This window comes from Catharus ustulatus, chromosome 32 (genome assembly GCF_009819885.2).
Source record: "Catharus ustulatus isolate bCatUst1 chromosome 32, bCatUst1.pri.v2, whole genome shotgun sequence".
Lineage (NCBI taxonomy): Eukaryota > Metazoa > Chordata > Aves > Passeriformes > Turdidae > Catharus > Catharus ustulatus.
The window spans coordinates 839,328-858,172 of record NC_046252.1 but is presented as its reverse complement, the minus strand read 5'-3'; the positions used below and the strand labels follow the sequence as shown (position 1 = coordinate 858,172).

Here is an 18,845-nt window from a genome sequence, read left to right as displayed (position 1 = left end):
TTGCGCCCTCACTCAAGATGGCGGCCGCCGTGGCGTCACCCCGCCATGCTGCCCGCCCTCACTTAGGCCCCGCCCCTCGGGTTTTCGCGTGCGCTGATTGGCTGAGAGGAGCCGGGGCGGGCTGCGATTGGACGAGGCGGGGCCGGGCCTGAGGCCGCGCTGAGGGCGGCGATGGACGGTGAGGGAGGCCGGGGGTTCCGGGGGGGATTTTGGGGGTCCTGGCGGGGTCTCCGGTGACACGAGTGACACCGTGGTGACATCGGGTCGGTCCTGGGGCAGTTTTGGTGGGTCCGGGGGTGCCCGGGTGTCCCCCCGGGTGTTGATGTGAGGTCCTGAGCCGTGTCCCCCCGCCCAGGGTCGCTGTCGCTGTCGCTGGACGCGGCCGCGCTGGAGGTGATGGAGGCGCTGGAGCTGCTGCAGCAGCGGCGGGAGCAGCTGGAGCAGCACCTGCGGCAGGTGAGGGGACACGGGGACACTGTGGGGACACTACAGGGACACAGCACCCCTCGTGGGGACACTTTGAGGAGGTGCCACCTGCCACGGGGACACAGCTGGCGGGTGTCACCCACTACAGGGATGTGCCAACCCCACGGGGACACAGCTGGGGACAGTCCCTTGCTGTGGGGACACGGCTGGGGACACCCCACCCGTCCTGGGACATGTCATGGGGGGAACACGTCACCCGCTGTGGGGACAAAAAGGGACACGACACAGGGCTAGGTGCCCCCCATGTCCCCCCTGACCCCATGCTCCTGTGTCCCCACAGCTGGCTGTACTTCTGTCCCCTTCAATGTCCCCCAATGTCCCCACAGGGGTGGCTGTCCCTGTGCTGTGTCCTCGATGTTCCCATAGGGGTGGCATCCCTGTGCTGTGTCCCCAGTGTCCCAGCAGGGGTGGCTGTCCCTGTGCTGTGTCCCCAGTGTCCCCAGTGTCCCCACAGGGGTGGCTGTCCCTGTGCTGTGTCCCCAATGTCCCCACAGGGGTGGCTGTCCCTGTGCTGTGTCCCCAGTGTCCCCAGTGTCCCAGCAGGGGTGGCTGTCCCTGTGCTGTGTCCCCAATGTCCCCACAGGGGTGGCTGTCCCTGTGCTGTGTCCCCAGTGTCCCCAATGTCCCCACAGGGGTGGCTGTCCCTGTGCTGTGTCCCCAGTGTCCCCAATGTCCCCACAGGGGTGGCTGTCCCTGGCTCAGGCCCGCTACTCCCTGGGCTGTCACCGCGTCTCGTCCCTGCAGTACGGGGCCACCATGGTGCCCCGAGTCCGTGTGTGCCACAGGTGAGGGGACATCGGGGGACAGGGACACTGGGGGGACAGTGGGACATTGGGGACACTCTGGGGGGGTGACAGGGACACAGGGAGGGACAGTGGGACATTGGGGACACGCTGTGGTGGGTGACAGGGACACAGGGAGGGACATTGGGGACACACTGAGGGGGTGACAGGGACGCAGGGAGGGACAGTGGGACACTGGGGACACACTGGGAGTGTGACAGGGACACAGGGAGAGACATTGGGGACACACTGAGGGGGTGACAGGGACACAGGGAGGGACATGAGCACACTGGGGATGCACTGAGGGGTTGACAAGGACACAGGGAGGGACAGTGGGACATTGGGGACACTGGGGGGGTGACAGGGACACAGGGAGGGACATGAGCACATTGCAGGGGTGACAGAGACACAGGGAAGGACAGTGGGACATTGGGGACACACTGGGGGGGTGACATGGACACATGACCACACTGGGGATGCACTGGGGAGGTGACAGGGACACAGGGAGGGACAGTGGGACATTGGGGACACTCTGGGGGGGTGACAGGGACACAGGGAGGGACATGAGCACATGGGGGACACACTGGGGGGGTGACAGGGACACAGGGAGGGACATTGGGGACACACTGGGGGGGTGACAGGGACACAGGGAGGGACAGTGGGACATTGGGGACACTGGGGGGGGTGACAGGAACACAGGGAGGGACATTGGGGACACACTGGGGGGGTGACAGGGACACAGGGAGGGACATTGGGGACACACTCTGGGGGGGTGACAGGGACACATGAGCACATTGGGGACACACTGGGGTGTCCCCAGTTTGGGGAGGTGACACAGGGGTGACACTGATGTCCCCAATGTAGGGCGAGGTTTAATAGTGCAGGGAGGTGACAATGGGGGACTGGCATGTCCCCGTGGTGGCAAAGGGACACCAAGCTGTGGCGGTGACACTGTCCCCTCTGTGTCACCCCCCAGGCAGGACCCAGAGGGACGCCCCCACTTCGAGGAGGTGCCGGGAACAGGGGGGGACCCCGAGGACCCCGACCCCCAGCAGGGGGGGGGTGACGGTGAGGGGGGGGCTGGGGGGTCCCCAAAAGGTCCCCAGTGGGTGCTGGGGACAGATTGGGGGTTCTGGCAATGTCACCCATGGGTGCAGGGAGGGATTTGGGATGCTGGGGGGTCCTGAGTTGTTTTTTGGGGGGGGTCTGTGACCTTTCTCTGTCCCCCAGGGCTGCGGCAGCGCCGGGGAGCCCCCGAGAGAGGGGGGAGCCCCCCCAGACCCCCCCCAGACCCCCTGAGCTGGTTTGGGGTCCTGGTGCCCCCCAGTCTGCGGCAGGCCCAGGGCAGCTTCCAGAAGGGTGAGGACTGGGGGGACTGGGAGGGACTGGGAGGCACTGGGAGTTACTGGGAGGAGACTGGGAGGGGATTTGGGGGCACTGGGAGGGACTGGGAGGGACTGGGAACAGGGCGCAGTTTTCAGAGTCACCACCAGGGGGAGACAGAGAGACAGAGGATTTATTAATGGGAACTGGGATGGACTGAGATGAACTGGGAGGGACTGGAAGGGACTGGGATGAACTGGGAGGGACTGGGATGAACTGGGAGGGACTGGGATGAACTGGGAGGGACTGGGATGGACTGGGAGGGACTGGGATGAACTGGGAGGGACTGGGAGGGACTGGGAGGGACTGAGATGAACTGGGAGGGACTGGGATGAACTGGGAGGGACTGGGAGGGACTGGGAGGGACTGGGATGGACTGGGATGAACTGGGAGGGACTGGGAGGGACTGGGATGAACTGGGATGAACTGGGAGGGACTGGGATGAACTGGGAGGGACTGGGATGAACTGGGAGGGACTGGGAGGAACTGGGAGGGACTGGGATGGACTGGGAGGAACTGGGATGAACTGGGAGGGACTGGGAGGAACTGGGAGGGACTGGGATGAACTGGGAGGGACTGGGAGGGACTGGGAGGGACTGGGATGAACTGGGAGGGACTGGGAGGGACTGGGATGAACTGGGATGAACTGGGAGGAACTGGGAGGAGGGACTGGGAGGAACTGGGATGAACTGGGAGGGACTGGGAGGGACTGGGAGGGACTGGGAGGGACTGGGATGAACTGGGAGGGACTGGGAGGGACTGGGATGAACTGGGATGAACTGGGAGGAACTGGGAGGAGGGACTGGGAGGAACTGGGAGGGACTGGGAGGGACTGGGATGGACTGGGAGGGACTGGGATGAACTGGGAGGGACTGGGAGGGACTGGGATGAACTGGGAGGGACTGGGATGAACTGGGAGGAACTGGGAGGGACTGGGAGGGACTGGGAGGAACTGGGATGAACTGGGAGGGACTGGGAGGAACTGGGAGGGACTGGGAGGAACTGGGAGGAACTGGGAGGGACTGGGAGGGACTGGGAGGGACTGGGGGATCCCCAAAAACCAGCGAGGATCCCCAAACCTGAGGGGTCCCTAAAATGGGGGGAACGCCCCAAATGTGACAAGTCCCCAAAACTGGGGAGGGCCTAAAGGTCATGACCCCTGTGACCTCCCTGTCCCCCCTGGTGTCCCCTCTGTCCCCAGGGGTGACGCTGGCCGTGGAGGTGGCCGAGCTCCAGGCCACCATGGAGGCTGCGGCCGCCCGGTACCGGCAGCTCCTGCGGCAGAAATGTCACCTGGCTGGGGACAACGGGGACAGCAGGGACAGCCACACCCCCACGGGAACAGCTGGGGACACCCAGGGTGACACAGCGACCTCGGTGACTGCGTGACATGAACGGCGAGGTGACACATGGGGACACAAGTGACACCGTGAGCCACGGGGACACAGGTGACACAGAGCTGTGCTGACCCTTCACAGGTGACACAACTGCCACCAGTGACATGGAGGACAGCAGCCACCTGCCTGTGGGTGACACCAAGTCCCCAAGGCCTGCAGGTGACACTCAGGGCTTTGCAGGTGACACCGAGCCCTGCATGATGTCACCAAGGGGGGTCCCCCCGTGTCACCACCCCCAATAAAGCCACCGTGGTGGCCCCAACTTCCTGCCAACCTGGTGTCACCACAGGGTCATTTGTCACTGCTGTCATGTGCCAGCTGTGCCAGTGTCACCATCGGGGCGTTTGTCACTGCTGTCACGTGCTGGCCATGCCAGGGCTGCCAGGGCCACCATGGCCAGTGCCACCACAGGGCCACCGCTGTCAGATGCCACCATGGCCAGTGCCACCACAGGGCCATTTGTCACCGCTGTCAGGTGCCACCATGACCAGTGCCACCACAGGGTCACCACTGTCAGGTGCCACCATGGCCAGTGCCACCGCAGGGCCATTTGTCACCACTGTCAGGTGCCACCATGGCCAGTGCCACCACAGGGCCATCTGTCACTACTGTGACATGCTGGCCATGGCAGTGCCACCATGGCCAGCGCCACCACAGGGCCATTTGTCACCGCTGTCAGGTGCCACCATGGCCAGCGCCACCGCAGGGCCATTTGTCACCGCTGTCATGTGCCACCATGACCAGTGCCACCCCAGGGCCATTTGTCACCGCTGTCAGGTGCCACCGTGACCAGTGCCACCACAGAGTCACCACTGTCAGGTGCCACCATGGCCAGTGCCACCACAGGGCCATTTTGTCACTGCTGTGACATGCTGGCCTTGGCCAGTGCCACCATGGCCAGTGCCACCACAGGGCCATTTGTCACCGCTGTCATGTGCCAGCTGTGCCAGTGCCACCACAGGGCCATTTGTCACTGCTGTCAGGTGCCACCATGACCAGTGCCACCACAGGGCCATTTGTCACCGCTGTTAGGTGCCACCACGGCCAGTGCCACCACAGGGCCATTTGTCACCACCATCACGTGCCGGCACCACGTGACTCAGACACGCCCCCTTTTGCCAAGGTCTATGTTTATTGGGCGGGGCCCTCGCCCCGCCCCCAAGCCCCGCCCCCAACACAGGGGCGGGGCCGACACAACAACGACTATGGGGGAGGGGCGGGGCGTGCCGGGGGCGGGGCCTGTGCTGGGGGCGTGGCCGGGCGGAGGGGCGGGGCCGGGGGCGCCCCCTAGCGGATGGTGTAGCGCACGTAGGGCACCTCGATGTCGGCGTCGCTGTCGTCGTTGCAGCAGAGCTCGAACACCAGAGCCTTGACGTGGCGGCCCAGCTTCTTCTTGGACACCCGCGCCACGATCTCCGTCATCCTGCGGGGACAGCGGGGGCGTCAGGGGGCGGGGGGACAGTGTGTCACCTTAGGGGGACAGGGGATGTGGGGGACAGGGTGTGTCACCCTGCGGGGACAGCGGGGACAGTGTGTGTCACCCTGCAGGGACAGCGGGGGCGTCAGGGGGCGGGGGGACAGGGGGGACAGGGTGTGTGATCCTGCGGGGACAGCGGGGACAGGGTGTGTCACCCTGCGGGGACAGCGGGGACAGTGTGTGTCATCCTGCGGGGACAGCGGGGGCGTCAGGGGGCGGGGGGGACAGGGGGGACAGGGTGTGTCACCCTGCGGGGACAGCGGGGACAGTGTGTGTCATCCTGCGGGGACAGTGGGGGCGTCAGGGGGCGGGGGGACAGGGGGGACAGGGTGTGTCATCCTGCGGGGACAGGGTGTGTCATCCTGGGGGGACAGCGGGGGCGTCAGGGGGCGGGGGGACAGGGGGGACAGGGTGTGTCATCCTGGGGGGACAGCGGGGGCGTCAGGGGGCGGGGGGACAGGGGGGACAGGGTGTGTCATCCTGCGGGGACAGCGGGGACAGGGTGTGTCATCCTGCGGGGACAGGGTGTGTCATCCTGGGGGGACAGCGGGGGCGTCAGGGGGCGAGGGGACGGGGTGGACAGGGTGTGTCACCCTGCAGGGACAGCGGGGGCAGTGTGTGTCACCCTGGGGGGACAGCGGGGACAGTGTCTGTCATCCTGCGGGGACAGCGGGGACAGTGTGTGTCATCCTGCGGGGACAGCGGGGGCGTCAGGACAGGGGGGATGGGGGGGGACAGGGTGTGTCACCCTGGGGGGACAGCGGGGACAGTGTGTGTCACCCTGCGGGGACAGCGGGGACAGTGTGTGTCATCCTGCGGGGACAGCGTGTGTCATCCTGCGGGGACAGCGGGGGCGTCAGGGGGCGGGGGGACAGTGTGTGTCGCCCTGGGGGGACAGGGGATGTGGTGGACAGGGTGTGTCATTCTGCGGGGACAAGGGGGACATGGGGGACAATGTTTGTCACCCTGCAGGGACAGGGGACATGGCGGAATGTGGGGGACAGTGTGTGTCATTCTGCAGGGACAGGGGATGTGGGGGACAGTGTGTGTCACTCTGCGGGGACAGCGGGGGCGTCAGGGGGCGGGGGGACAGTGTGTCACCTTAGGGGGACAGGGGATGTGGGGGACAGGGTGTGTCACCCTGGGGGGACAGGGGGGACGTCACGGGGTGGGGGGGACAGCATGTGTCACCCTGAGGGGATGGGGGGACATGGGGGACAGTGTCTGTCACCCTGGGGGGACGGGGGGGACAGTGTTTGTCACCCTGCAGGGACAGTGGGGATGTCAGGGGACAGGGGGATATTGTGTGTCACCCTGGGGGGACAGTGTCTGTCATCCTGCAGGGACAGTGGGGACATGGGAGACAGTGTGTGTCACCCTGCAGGGACAGGGGTTATGTCAGGGGACAAGGGGGACGTGAGGGACAGTGTCTGTCACTCTGTGGGGACAGCAGGAACGTGGGGGACAGTGTCTGTCATTCTGTGGGGAGAGGGGGGACATGGGGGGACATGGGGGACAGTGTCTGTCACCCTGCGGGGACAGGGGGGACATGAGGGACAGTGTCTGTCACCCTGCGGGGACAGAGGGGACATGAGGGGACATGGCAGGGACATGGGATACAGTGTGTGTCACCCTGCAGGACAGGGGGACATGGCAGGGACACGTGGCACGGTCTCTGCTGTCCCCTGGCCTGGACCCCACCTGTGTCCCTGGTGTCCCCAGTTGTCCCCACTGTGCCCAGTATCCCTAATGTCCCCAGTGTTCCAAGTGTCCCCGTTGTCCTCACTATCCTCAATGTCCCCAGGTGTCCCCAATGTCCCTGGTGTCCCCCAATATCCCCAGTGTCCCCCATGTCCCCTAGTGTCCCCAATGTCTCAAATGTCTCCCCAGTGTCCCCATGTCCCTTCAATGTCGCCCATGTCCCCAATGTCCCCCAGTGTCTCCAGTGTCCCCAATGTCCCCAGGTGTCCCCAATGTCCCTGGTGTCCCCCAGTATCCCCCATGTCCCCCAGTGTCCCCAATGTCTCAAATGTCTCCCCAGTGTCCCCATGTCCCTTCAATGTCCCCCGTGTCCCCAATGTCCCCCAGTGATCCCATGTCCCCCCACTACCCCCAGTGTCCCCATGTCCCCCCAGAGTCCCTAATGTTCCCCAGTGTCCCCAATATCCCCCATGTCCCCAATGTCTCAAATGTCCCCCAGTGATCCCATGTCCCCCCAGTGGCCCCATGTCCCCCCAGTGTCCCCATGTCCCCCCAGTGTCCCCCATGTCCCCCAGTGTCCCCATGTCCCCCCAGTGTCCCCCATGTTCCCCAGTGTCCCCATGTCTCCCAGTGTCCCCACTGTCCCCATGTCCCCCGGTGATCCCATGTCCCCCCACTATCCCCAGTGTCCCCGGTGTACCCAGTGTCCTAATGTCCCCAGTGTCCCCATGTCCCCCCAGTGTCCCCCATGTCCCCCAGTGTCCCCATGTCCCCCCAGTGTCCCCATGTCCCCCCAGTGTCCCCATGTCCCCACGTCCCCCCAGTGTCCCCAATGCCCCCCATGTCCCCCCCGGTGTCCCCAGCCGTACGGTTGGTCGTGGCGCTCGCGCAGTTTGGCTGCCGGCATGAAGAAGGAGTAGAGCATGGACACGCCCTGGGACAGCATGGTGATCTCCAGCCGGTGCACCTCCTGTGGGACAGGGGACACGCTCAGCGGGCTGGGGACATCGGCCACCAAGAGGGCAGTGGGGCCTGGGGACATCGGCCACCGAGGGGGCAGCGGGGGCTGGGGACATCGGCCACCGAGGGGTCACTGGGGACATCGGCCACTGAGGGGTCAGTGGGGGCTGGGGACATTGGCCACCATGGGGGGCAGCAGGGCCTGGGGACATCGGCCAGTGAGGGGTCACTGGGGACATCGGCCACCGAGGGTCAGTGGGCCTGGGGACATCGGCCACTGAGGGGTCACTGGGGCTTGGGGACATTGGCCACTGCAGGGGGCAGCAGGGCCTGGGGACATCGGCCACTGTGGGGGTCACTGGGAACATCGGCCACTGAAGGGTAAGCAGGGCTTGGGGACATCGGCCACTGGTGGGGGGTCACTGGGGCTTGGGGACATCGGCCACCATGGAGCCAATGGGGCCTGGGGACATCGGCCACTGTGAGGTCACTGGGGCTTGGGGACATCGGCCACTGAGGGGTCAGCAGGGCTTGGGGACATCGGCCTCCGTGGGGTCACTGGGGCTGGGAGACATTGGCCACCATGGGGGTCCATGGGACTCGGGGACATCGGCCACCATGGGGTCAGCAGGGCTTGGGGACATCGGCCACCGTGAGGCACCCATGGGAACCTCATGGCCTTGGGGACATTGGCCACCGTGGCGGTCACTGGGGCCATTGGCCACCACAGGGCCTTGACCATTCCCTTTTCCCAGGTCCCTCCTCTTGGTCAGGGTCCCCCAGTTGTCCCCTGTCCCCTCCCAGTGGCTCCCAGTCCCTCCCAGTCCTTCCCAGTACCTTGAAGTAGGCGAGGAACTGGCGCAGGGTCATCTCCTGCCCGTCGGGCTGCAGCCCCTGCACCTCGAACCGGTCCCACAGCGTCCACTCCACCTCGTAGTACTGGGGACACAGGGGACACTCAGGGCCATGGGGGACCCCAACCCCTCTGGGAGTGACCCCCAAACCCCCTGTGACCCCAAACCCCTCTGGGAGTGACCCCAAACCCACTGTGACCCCAAACCCCTCTGGGAGTGACCCTGACCCCACTGTGACCCCAAATCCCTCTGGGAGTGACCCCCTGGTCCCACTGTGACCCCAAACCCCTCTGGGAGTGACCCTGGGTCCCACTGTGACCCCAAACCCCTCTGGGAGTGACCCTGACCCCACTGTGACCCCAAATCCGCTCTGGGAGTGACCCTGGGACCCACTGTGACCCCAAATCCGCTCTGGGAGTGACCCCCACCCCCCTCTGACTTCACCCCCACCCCCATGACCCCAAATCCTCTCACCAGCCCCCACAATGACCCTAAACCCCCTCTGCCTGCCCCCCACCCCCACAACGACCCCAAATCTCCTCTACTCTCACCCCCCACCCCCACAGTGACCCCAAACCCTTCTCCCCACTCCCATGACCCCAAACCCCCTCTGGAAGTGACCCCCAGCCCCAAATGACCCCAACCCCCTCTTCCCACCCCAAAACGACCCCAAACCCCCTCCACCCACCCCCATAACCCCAGTCCATTTTCCCCACCCCTGTGACCCCAAATCCCCTCTGAAAGTGACCCCAAACCCCCTCCCCACCCCCCCATAACCCCAAACCCCTCTGTCCTACCCCAAACCCCCCTCCCCAAACCCCCATGACCCCAAACCCCCTCTCCCCACCCCCATAACCCCAAACCCCCCCTCCCCACTCTTACAATGACCCCAAACCCCTCTCCCCACACCCACAACAACCCCAAACCCCCTCTGCCCACCTCCATGATCCCAAATCCCCTCTCCTCACCCCCACAGTGACCCCAAACCCCCTCTGCCTGTCCCCTCACCCCCACAACAACCCCAAACCCCTCTCCCCACCCCTGTGACCCCAAACCCCCTCTGACTTCACCCTTGACCGCAAATCCCCTCTCTCCACCATGACCCCACAACAACCCCAAACCCCTCTCCCCACACCCCCATGATCCCAAACCCCCTCTCCCCACCCCTGTGACCCCACAATGATCCCAAACTCCCTTTCTCCACCCCCATAACCCCAAACCCCCCCTCCCCACTCTTACAATGACCCCAAACCCCTCTCCTCACCCCCACAACAACCCCAAACCCCTCTCCGCACCCCCCATGACCCCCAATCCCCCCTCCCCATCCCAATGACCCCAAACCCCCTCTGACTTCACCCATGACCCCAAACCCCCCTCCCCAAACCCCCTCTCCCCATCCCCATGACCCCAAACCCCCTCGGGTAGTGACCCCCACCCCCACAGTGACCCTAAACCCCTCTCCCCACACCCCCATAACCCCAGTCCCCTCTCCCCACCACCATGACCCCAAATCCCCTCTGAAAGTGACCCCAAACCCCCATAACCCCAAACCCCCTCTGTCCTACCCCAAACCCCCCTCCCCAAACCCCCATGACCCCAAACCCCCTCTCCCCCCCCCCATGACCCCCAACCCCCTCTCCCCACCCCCATAACCCCAAACCCCCCCTCCCCACTCTTACAATGACCCCAAACCCCTCTCCCCACACCCACAACAACCCCAAACCCCCTCTGCCCACCTCCATGATCCCAAATCCCCTCTCCCCATCCCAAAGACCCCAAACCCCCTCTGCCTGTCCCCTCACCCCCACAACAACCCCAAACCCCTCTCCCCACACCCCCATGATCCCAACCCCCTCTCCCCACCCCTATGACCCCAAACCCCTCACCAGTCCCCCCATGACCCCACAGTGACCCCAAACCCCCACTGCCTTTACCCACGACCCCAAACCCCCTCTGGAAGTGACCCCCATGACCCCAAACCCCCTCTGGAAGTGACCCCCATGACCCCAAACCCCCCTCCCCACCCCCACAATGACCCCAAACCCCCTCTGGAAGTGACCCCCATGACCCCAAACCCCCCTCCCCACCCCCACAATGACCCCAAAGCCCCTCTGGAAGTGACCCCCATGACCCCAAACCCCCTCTGGAAGTGACCCCCATGTCCCCAATCCCCCCTCTGGAAGTGACCCCACAATGACCCCAAACCCCCTCTGGAAGTGACCCCCATGACCCCAAAGCCCCTCTGGAAGTGACCCCCATGACCCCAAACCCCTCACCAGTCCCCCCATGACCCCACAGTGACCCCAAACCCCCACTGCCTTTACCCACGACCCCAAACCCCCTCTGGAAGTGACCCCCACCCCCATGACCCCAAACCCCCCTCCCCACCCCCCCAATGACCCCAAAGCCCCTCTGGAAGTGACCCCCATGTCCCCAATCCCCCTCTGTCCTACCCCAAACCCCCTCTGGAAGTGACCCCCATGTCCCCAACCCCCCTCCCGTGCCCACCTTGTTGCGGGGGCAGGCCAGGGGCTCGGAGAAGCCCACGAAGGGCAGGGCCAGGTTGAGGAAAGCGTTCTTGTAGGAGCTGAGCCGGCGGTGCCCCTGCACCAGCTTGAAGAGCTCCAGGCACGCCAGCCCCACCACGGCCGCCGTGGTCGTGGCGATGGCCGGGATGATCTTACCCGCGATCAGCTTGCTCTGGGGGGAAAAAAAAAAAAGAATTAGGGTTAAATAAAACAGTTTGAGGGGTTTATGGGAACCTCATCTTGCCAGGGATCAGCTTGTTTGGGGGATGTGAAAAAAAAAAATATTTAGGGTAAAAAAAACCAGTTTCAGGGATTTATGGGAACCTCATCTTGCCAGGGATCAGTTTGCTCTGGGGGGAAAAAAAAATAATTAGGGTTAAAAAAACCAGTTTGAGGGGTTTATGGGAACTGCATGTTGACAGGGATCAGCTTGCTCTGGGGGAAAAAAAAAATTAGGGTTAAGAAAACACAGTTTGAGGGATTTATGGGAACCCCATCTTGCCCATGATCAGTTTGCTCTGGGGATGGGAAAAAAAATTAAGGTTAAAAAAAAGAGTTTGAGGGATTTATGGGAACTCCATCTTGTCCATGATCAGTTTGCTCTAGGAATGTGACAATGACAATAAAAATTATTAAAGGTAAAAACCACAGTTTTGAGGGATTTATGGTTTGAGGGATTTATGGGAACCCCATCTTGACAGGGATCAGATTGCTCTGGGGAAAAAAAAAAGAATTAGGGTTAAAAAAAAAACAGTTTGAGGGATTTATGGGAACTGCATGATCCCATCTTGCCCATGATCAGTTTGCTCTGGGGATGGGAAAAAAAAAATTAAGGTAAAAAAAAGAGTTTCAGGGATTTATGGTAACTCCATCTTGCCAGGCATCAGTTTGCTTTGGGGATGTGACAATAAAAAGATTTAGGAAAATAAAAATAAAAAAAGCAGTTTGAGGGATTTATGGTTTGAGGGATTTATGGTAACCCCATCCACCCGTCTTGCCAGGGATGTTTGCTCTGGGGAAAAAAAAGAGATTTAGGGTAAAAAAGAGTTTGAGGAATTTATGGCAACTCCATCTTGACAGGGATCAGTTTGCTCTGGGGGGAAAAAAAAAAATTAGGGTTAAGAAAAACAGTTTGAGGGATTTATGGGAACTCCATGTTGCCAGGGATCAGCTTGCTTGGGGGATGTGAAAAAAAAAAAAAAAATATTTAGGGTAAAAAAAACCAGTTTCAGGGATTTATGGGAACCCCATCTTGACAGGGATCAGTTTGCTCTGGGGATGGGAAAAAAAAAACTAAGGTGAAAAAGAGTTCGAGGGATTTATGGGAATCCCATCTTGCCCATGATCAGTTTGCTCTGGGGGAAAAAAAAAAAAAAATTAGGGTTAAATAAAACAGTTTGAGGGATTTATGGGAACTGCATGTTGACAGGGATCCCATCTTGCCCATGATCAGTTTGCTCTGGGGATGGGAAAAAAAAAATTAAGGTAAAAAAAAGAGTTTGAGGGATTTATGGTAACTCCATCTTGCCAGGGATCAGCTTGCTCTGGGGGGAAAAAAAAAAATTAGGGTTAAGAAAAACAGTTTGAGGGATTTATGGGAACTCCATGTTGCCAGGGATCAGCTTGCTTGGGGGATGTGAAAAAAAAAAAAAATATATTTAGGGTGAAAAAAACCAGTTTCAGGGATTTATGGGAACCCCATCTTGCCAGGGATCAGCTTGCTCTGGGGGGAAATAAAAAAAGATTTAGGGTTAAATAAAACAGTTTGAGGGATTTATGGGAACTGCATGATCCCATCTTGCCCATGATCAGTTTGCTCTGGGGAAAAAAAAAAAGATTTAGGGTTAAATAAAACAGTTTGAGGGGTTTATGGGAACCCCATCTTGCCAGGCATCAGTTTGCTTTGGGGATGTGACAATAAAAAGATTTAGGAAAATAAAAATAAAAATTAAAAAAGCAGTTTGAGGGATTTATGGTTTGAGGGATTTATGGCAACCCCAACTTGCCCATGATCAGTTTGCTCTGGGGATGTGAAAATAAAAAGATTTAGGGTAAAAAAAAACAGTTTGAGGGATTTATGGCAGCCCCATCCAACCATCTTGCCAGCGATCAGTTTGCTCTGGGGATGTGGAAATAAAAAAATTTAGGGTAAAAAAAACAGTTTGAGAGGTTTATGGGAACCCCATCCAGCCATCAGGGCACTGTGGGGTTTGTGTGGGGTCTGTGCATCCCATAATAATCACTGGAATGTGCTGTAGAAGCCACAGTATCCAGAAAAAACGTGAAACATCCCATAATTACCCCATGAAAATCCCAAAACACCCCATAAGGACCCCAAAAAACCTCCAGACCCGTGCCCAAGGTGCCATTTCCAGTCCCCCCAGTGCCCCCCCAGTGCTCCCAGTGCCTCCAACCCCTCTCCCAGTTCCCCCAGTCCCTCTCCCAGTGCTCCCAGCCGCTCTCCCAGTGCTCCCAGTGCCCCCAGTGCTCTCCCAGTGCCCCCAGCCCCTCTCCCAGTTCCCCCAGCCCCTCTCCCAGTGCTCCCAGTGCCCCCAGTGCTCTCCCAGTGCCCCCAGCCCCTCTCCCAGTGCTCCCAGTGCTCCCAGTGCCCCCCCAGTGCTCCCAGCCCCTCTCCCAATGCTCCCAGTATATCCCAGCCCCTCTCCCAGTGCTCCCAGTGCCCCCCCAGTGCCCCCAACCCCTTTCCCAGTGCTCCCAGTGTCTCCCAGCCCCTCTCCCAGTGCTCCCAGTGTCCTCCCAGTGCTCCCAGTGCTCTCCCAGTGTCTCCCAGCCCCTCTCCCAGTGCCCTCCCAGTGCTCCCAGTGCCCCTAGCCCCTCTCCCAGTGTTCCCAGTGCCCCCAACCCCTTTCCCACTGCTCCCAGTATCTCCCAGCCCCTCTCCCAGTGCTTCTAGCCTCTCTCCCAGTGCCCTCCCAGTGCTCCCAGTCCCTCTCCCAGTGCCCCCAGTGTATCCCAGTCCCTCTCCCAGTGCCCCCAATCCCTCTCCCAGTTCTCCCAGTGCTCCCAGTGCCTCTCCCAGTGCTCCCAGTGCTCCCAGTGCCCCCCCAGTGCCCCCAACCCCTCTCCCAGTGCTCCCAGTGCCCTCCCAGTGCTCCCAGTGCTCCTCCCAGTGCTCCCAGTGCCCCCCCAGCCCCTCTCCCAGTGCTCCCAGTTCCCCCAGCCCCTCTCCCAGTGCCCCCAGTGCTCTCCCAGTGCTCCCAGTGCCCCCTCAGCCCCTCTCCCAGTGCTCCCAGTGCCTCTCCCAGTGCCCCCAGTGCTCTCCCAGTGCCCCCAGTGCTCTCCCAGTGCTCCCAGTGTCCCCCAGCCCCTCTCCCAGTGCCCCCCCAGTGCTCCCAGCCCCTCTCCCAGTGCTCCCAGTGCTCCCAGTGCTCCCAGTGCCCACCTTGTGGCGGTCGGCCGGGGGGATGTCGTAGTTCTCCGCCCGCAGGTTGGAGGCGGCCACGATGAAATCCATGTGGAAATTGGTGTCATCGTCCTGGGGACACAGGGGACAGCTGGGGGGGGCACCGGGGGGTGGGGGCACCCGGGGGGGCACCCAGGGGGGTTGGGGACACTGGGGGGAGGTGGGGGGCACCCACAGGGGGTTGGGAGCACCCGGGGGGGATGGAACAACCTGGGGGTTTGGGGGGCATCCAGGGGAGATTGGGGGGCACTGAGGGGGCTGGGGGGGGCAACACCCAGGGGTTGGGGGGCATTCAGGGGGTCAGGGGTCCCTCAAGGGGTTGGGGGTCACTCAGGGGGTCGGGGGGCAGCTCCCAGGGGGGTTGAGGGGCACTCAGGGGTTTGGGGGACACTGTGGGGGTCGGGGGGCACTCAGGGGGTCAGGGGGCAGCACCCAGAAGGATTGGGGGGCACTCAAGGATTTGGGGTCACTACCCAGGGGTTTGGGGGTCACTGTGAGGGTTAAGGGGTCACTCAGGGGTTTGGGGGTCACTCAGGGGGTTGGGGGTCACTCAAGAGTTTGGGGGTCACTGTGGGGGTCGGGGGGCAGCACTCAGGGGGTTGGGGGTCACTCAGGGGGTTTGGGGGTCACTCAGGGGTTTTGGGGTCACTACCCAGGGGTTCGGGGGTCATTCAGGGGAGTTAGGGATCACTCAGCGGTTTTGGGGTCACTACCCAGGGGTGTCAGGGGTCACTCAGGGGGTCAGGGGTCACTCAGGGGGTTGGGGGTCACTCAGGGGGTTGGGGGTCACTCAGAGAGTCGGGGGGCAGCACCCAGGGGGGTTGGAGGTCACTACCCAGGGGTGTCAGTGGTCACTCAGGGGGTCAGGGGTCACTCGGGGGTCAGTGGTCACTCAGGGGGTCAGGGGTCACTCAGGGGTTTGGGGGTCACTACCCAGGGGGTTGGGGGGTCACTCAGAGGGGTCAGGGGTCACTCGGGGGTCAGGGGGCAGCTCCCACCTTCTCGAAGTCAATGGGGAACATTCTGAAGCCCGGGAGCTCCTCGGGGCTGGGCAGCGACGCCTTCAGCTCCTCCAGGCGCCCGTCGTCTGCGGGGGGACACCGTGGGACCCCCGAACCCCCAGAGCACCCACGGGACCCCCGAAACCACGGGACCCCCACGGGACCCCCAGAGCACCCACGGGACCCCAACGGGACCCATGGGACCCCCAGCACCCACGGGACCCCCCTGGCACCCACGGGACCCCCACGAGACCCCTACAGCACCCATGGGACCCCTGGCAGTCTCCCCAGTAGCCCCATCCCCTCTCCCAGTGCCCCCATCCCCTCTCCCAGTGTTCCCAGCGCCTCTCCCAGTTCTCCCAGTCCCCCCAGTCCCTCTTCCAGTGCCCCCCAGTTCCCCAGCCCCGTACCCAGCGTGGTGCTGGCCATCCCCCAGAGCTCCCATCCCCTCTCCCAGTCCCCCCAATTCCCACAGTTCCTCACCCAGGGCGGTGCTGGCAGTCCCCCCAGTATTTCCAGTGCCCCCATCCCCTCTCCCAGTGTCCCCAGTCCCCCCAGTCTCCCCAGTTCCCCCAGTTCCTGACCCAGGGCGGCATTGGCAGTCTCTCCAGTGCCCCCAGTCCCTCTCCCAGTCCCCCCAGTATCCCCAGTGCCCCCATCCCCTCTCCCAGTCCCCCCAATTCCCCCAGTCCATACCCAGGGCGGTGCTGGCAGTCCCCCCAGTGCCCCCAGTTCCTCTCCCAGTCCCCCCATCCCCTCTCCCAGTGTCCCCAGTCCCCCCAGTCTCCCCAGTTCCCGACCCAGTGTGGTGCTGGCAGTCCCCCAGTTCTCCCAGTTCCTCTTGCAGTTCCCCCAGCCCCTCTCCCAGTATTTTCAGTATTTCCAGTCCCCCCAGTCCCTCTCCCAGTTCCCCCAGTTCCTGACCCAGGACGGCATTGGTAGTCTCTCCAGTGCCCCCATCCCCTCTCCCAGTGCTCCCAGTTCCCCCAGTCCCTCTCCCAGTCCCCCCAGTGGCCCCAGTTCCTGACCCAGGGCAGCGCTGGCAGTCCCCCCAGTATTCCCAGTCCCCCCAGTCCCTCTCCCAGTGCCCCCAGTCCGTACCCAGGGCGGCGCTGGCAGTCCCCCCAGTATTCCCAGTCCCCCCAGTCCCTCTCCCAGTGCTCCCAGTTCCCCCATCCCCTCTCCCAGACCCCCAGTATCCCCCAGTCCATACCCAGGGTGGCGCTGGCTGTCCCCCAGTGCTCCCATCCCCTCTCTCAGTTCCCCCATCCCCTCTCCCAGTGCCCCCAGTCCCTCTCCCAGTGCCCCCAGCCCCTCTCCCAGTCCCTCCAGTGCCCCCAGTCCCTCTCCCAGTCCCTCTCCCAGTGCCCCCAGCCCCTCTCCCAGTCCCCCCAGTTCCTCCAGTCCCTCTCCCAGTTCCCCCAGTGTCCCCAGCCCGTACCCAGGGCGGCGCTGGCAGTCCCCCCAGTATTCCCAGTCCCCCCAGTATTCCCAGTTCCTCCAGTCCCCCAGCCCCTCTCCCAGTGCCCCCATTCCGTACCCAGGGCGGCGCTGGCGCTCTGCAGCTCCTGGTCGGACACGTGGATGCGCACGCCGGCCTTGGGCGCGAAGGGGGGGACGCGCACGTGGCGCAGCAGCTCGGCCACGGCCGCGCGGTCCCGCGAGCCCGCGATGCCGTAGCTCTGCGCAAACAGGTTGGCAGCGGCCACCACGTAGTCCAGGTGCAGGGGCTGGGGGACACAGGGACACACAGTGACACAGGGGACATTAATGACACACAGTGACACACACAGGTTGGCAGCGGCCACCACGTAGTCCAGGTGCAGGGGCTGGGGGACACAGGGACACACAGGTGACATTAATGACACACAGTGACACACAGGTGACACACAGGGACACACAGTGACACACAGTGACACACAGGTGACATTAATGACACACAGTGACACACACAGGTTGGCAGCGGCCACCACGTAGTCCAGGTGCAGGGGCTGGGGGACACAGGGACACACAGGTGACATTAATGACACACAGGTGACACAGGGACACAGGGACACACAGGGGACATTAATGACACACAGGTGACACACAAGTGACACACACAGGTTGGCAGCGGCCACCACGTAGTCCAGGTGCAGGGGCTGGGGGACACAGGGGGACATTAATGACACACAGGTTACACACAGTGACACACATAGGTGACACAGGTGACACAGGTATGACCCAGGTGTCCCACTCATGTTGTCAGGGTCGAACACCACACACAGGTGACATTAATGACACACAGGTGACACACACAGATGACACACAAGTGTGACACACAGGTGACCCAGGTGACACACAGGTGACCCCCCCCCCAGGTGACACACAGGTGACCCAGGTGTCCCCACTCACGTTGTTGGGGTCGAACACCACACACAGGTGACATTAATGATACTCAGGTGACATTAATGACACACAGGTGACACACAGGTGACACAGGTGACACACAGGTGACACACACAGATGACATTAACGACACACAGGTGACACACAGGTGACACACACAGGTGACATTAATGACACACAGGTGACACTCAGGTGACACACACACACAGGTGACACACAGGTGACACAGATGACACAGTTGCCTCTCAGATGACACAGGTGACACAGATGACAGGTGACACAGGTGACACAGATGACACTCAGGTGACACACAGGTGACACTCACGTTGTCGGGGTCAAACACCACACACAGGTGACACACAGAGGTGACATTAATGACACACAGGTGTGACACTCAGGTGACACACACAGGTGACACACAGGTGACACACACAGGTGACACACAGGTGACACAGGTGACACAC

The 18,845-nt window shown here is 62.2% G+C and overlaps 2 protein-coding genes across 3 annotated transcripts in view; one reads left to right on the top strand and one right to left on the bottom strand.

Moving 5' to 3' along the window:
- The first annotated feature begins 87 nt into the window (after positions 1-87).
- On the top strand, positions 88-4,321 carry CCDC115 (coiled-coil domain containing 115). Of its 2 annotated transcripts, XM_033083545.1 has the most exons (7): positions 88-178; positions 356-456; positions 1,168-1,271; positions 2,245-2,336; positions 2,499-2,627; positions 3,853-4,053; positions 4,130-4,321. In XM_033083545.1, exons 1-6 carry the CDS (start codon positions 172-174, stop codon positions 4,038-4,040), a joined length of 621 nt encoding a protein of 206 aa, XP_032939436.1. In that variant the 5' UTR covers positions 88-171; the 3' UTR covers positions 4,041-4,053; positions 4,130-4,321. The 2 variants fall into 2 exon arrangements, with proteins under 2 accessions (XP_032939436.1, XP_032939435.1); XM_033083544.1 differs by having other exon boundaries at positions 3,853-4,321.
- An 845-nt stretch (positions 4,322-5,166) lies between these two features.
- Positions 5,167-18,845, bottom strand: part of UBA1 (ubiquitin like modifier activating enzyme 1) — a 52,823-nt gene continuing 39,144 nt past the window's right edge. Inside the window, exons 20-26 of the mRNA XM_033083543.1 lie at positions 17,534-17,723; positions 15,991-16,079; positions 14,972-15,064; positions 11,549-11,740; positions 9,024-9,125; positions 8,096-8,196; positions 5,167-5,471 (exon numbers count right to left, since the gene is read on the bottom strand). Of these exons, the coding sequence (XP_032939434.1) occupies positions 5,336-5,471; positions 8,096-8,196; positions 9,024-9,125; positions 11,549-11,740; positions 14,972-15,064; positions 15,991-16,079; positions 17,534-17,723 (903 nt within the window). The 3' untranslated portion in view covers positions 5,167-5,335. The remainder of the gene's footprint in view (positions 5,472-8,095; positions 8,197-9,023; positions 9,126-11,548; positions 11,741-14,971; positions 15,065-15,990; positions 16,080-17,533; positions 17,724-18,845) is intronic.

What these genes read in the sequence shown, in the direction of transcription:
- CCDC115 (XM_033083545.1), top strand. An exon ending in TGGAGCAGCACCTGCGGCAG is followed by an intron (nt 457 to 1,167) that starts GTGAGGGGACAC and finishes ATGTCCCCACAG; the next exon opens with GGGTGGCTGTCCCTGGCTCA. An exon ending in CGAGTCCGTGTGTGCCACAG is followed by an intron (nt 1,272 to 2,244) that starts GTGAGGGGACAT and finishes GTCACCCCCCAG; the next exon opens with GCAGGACCCAGAGGGACGCC.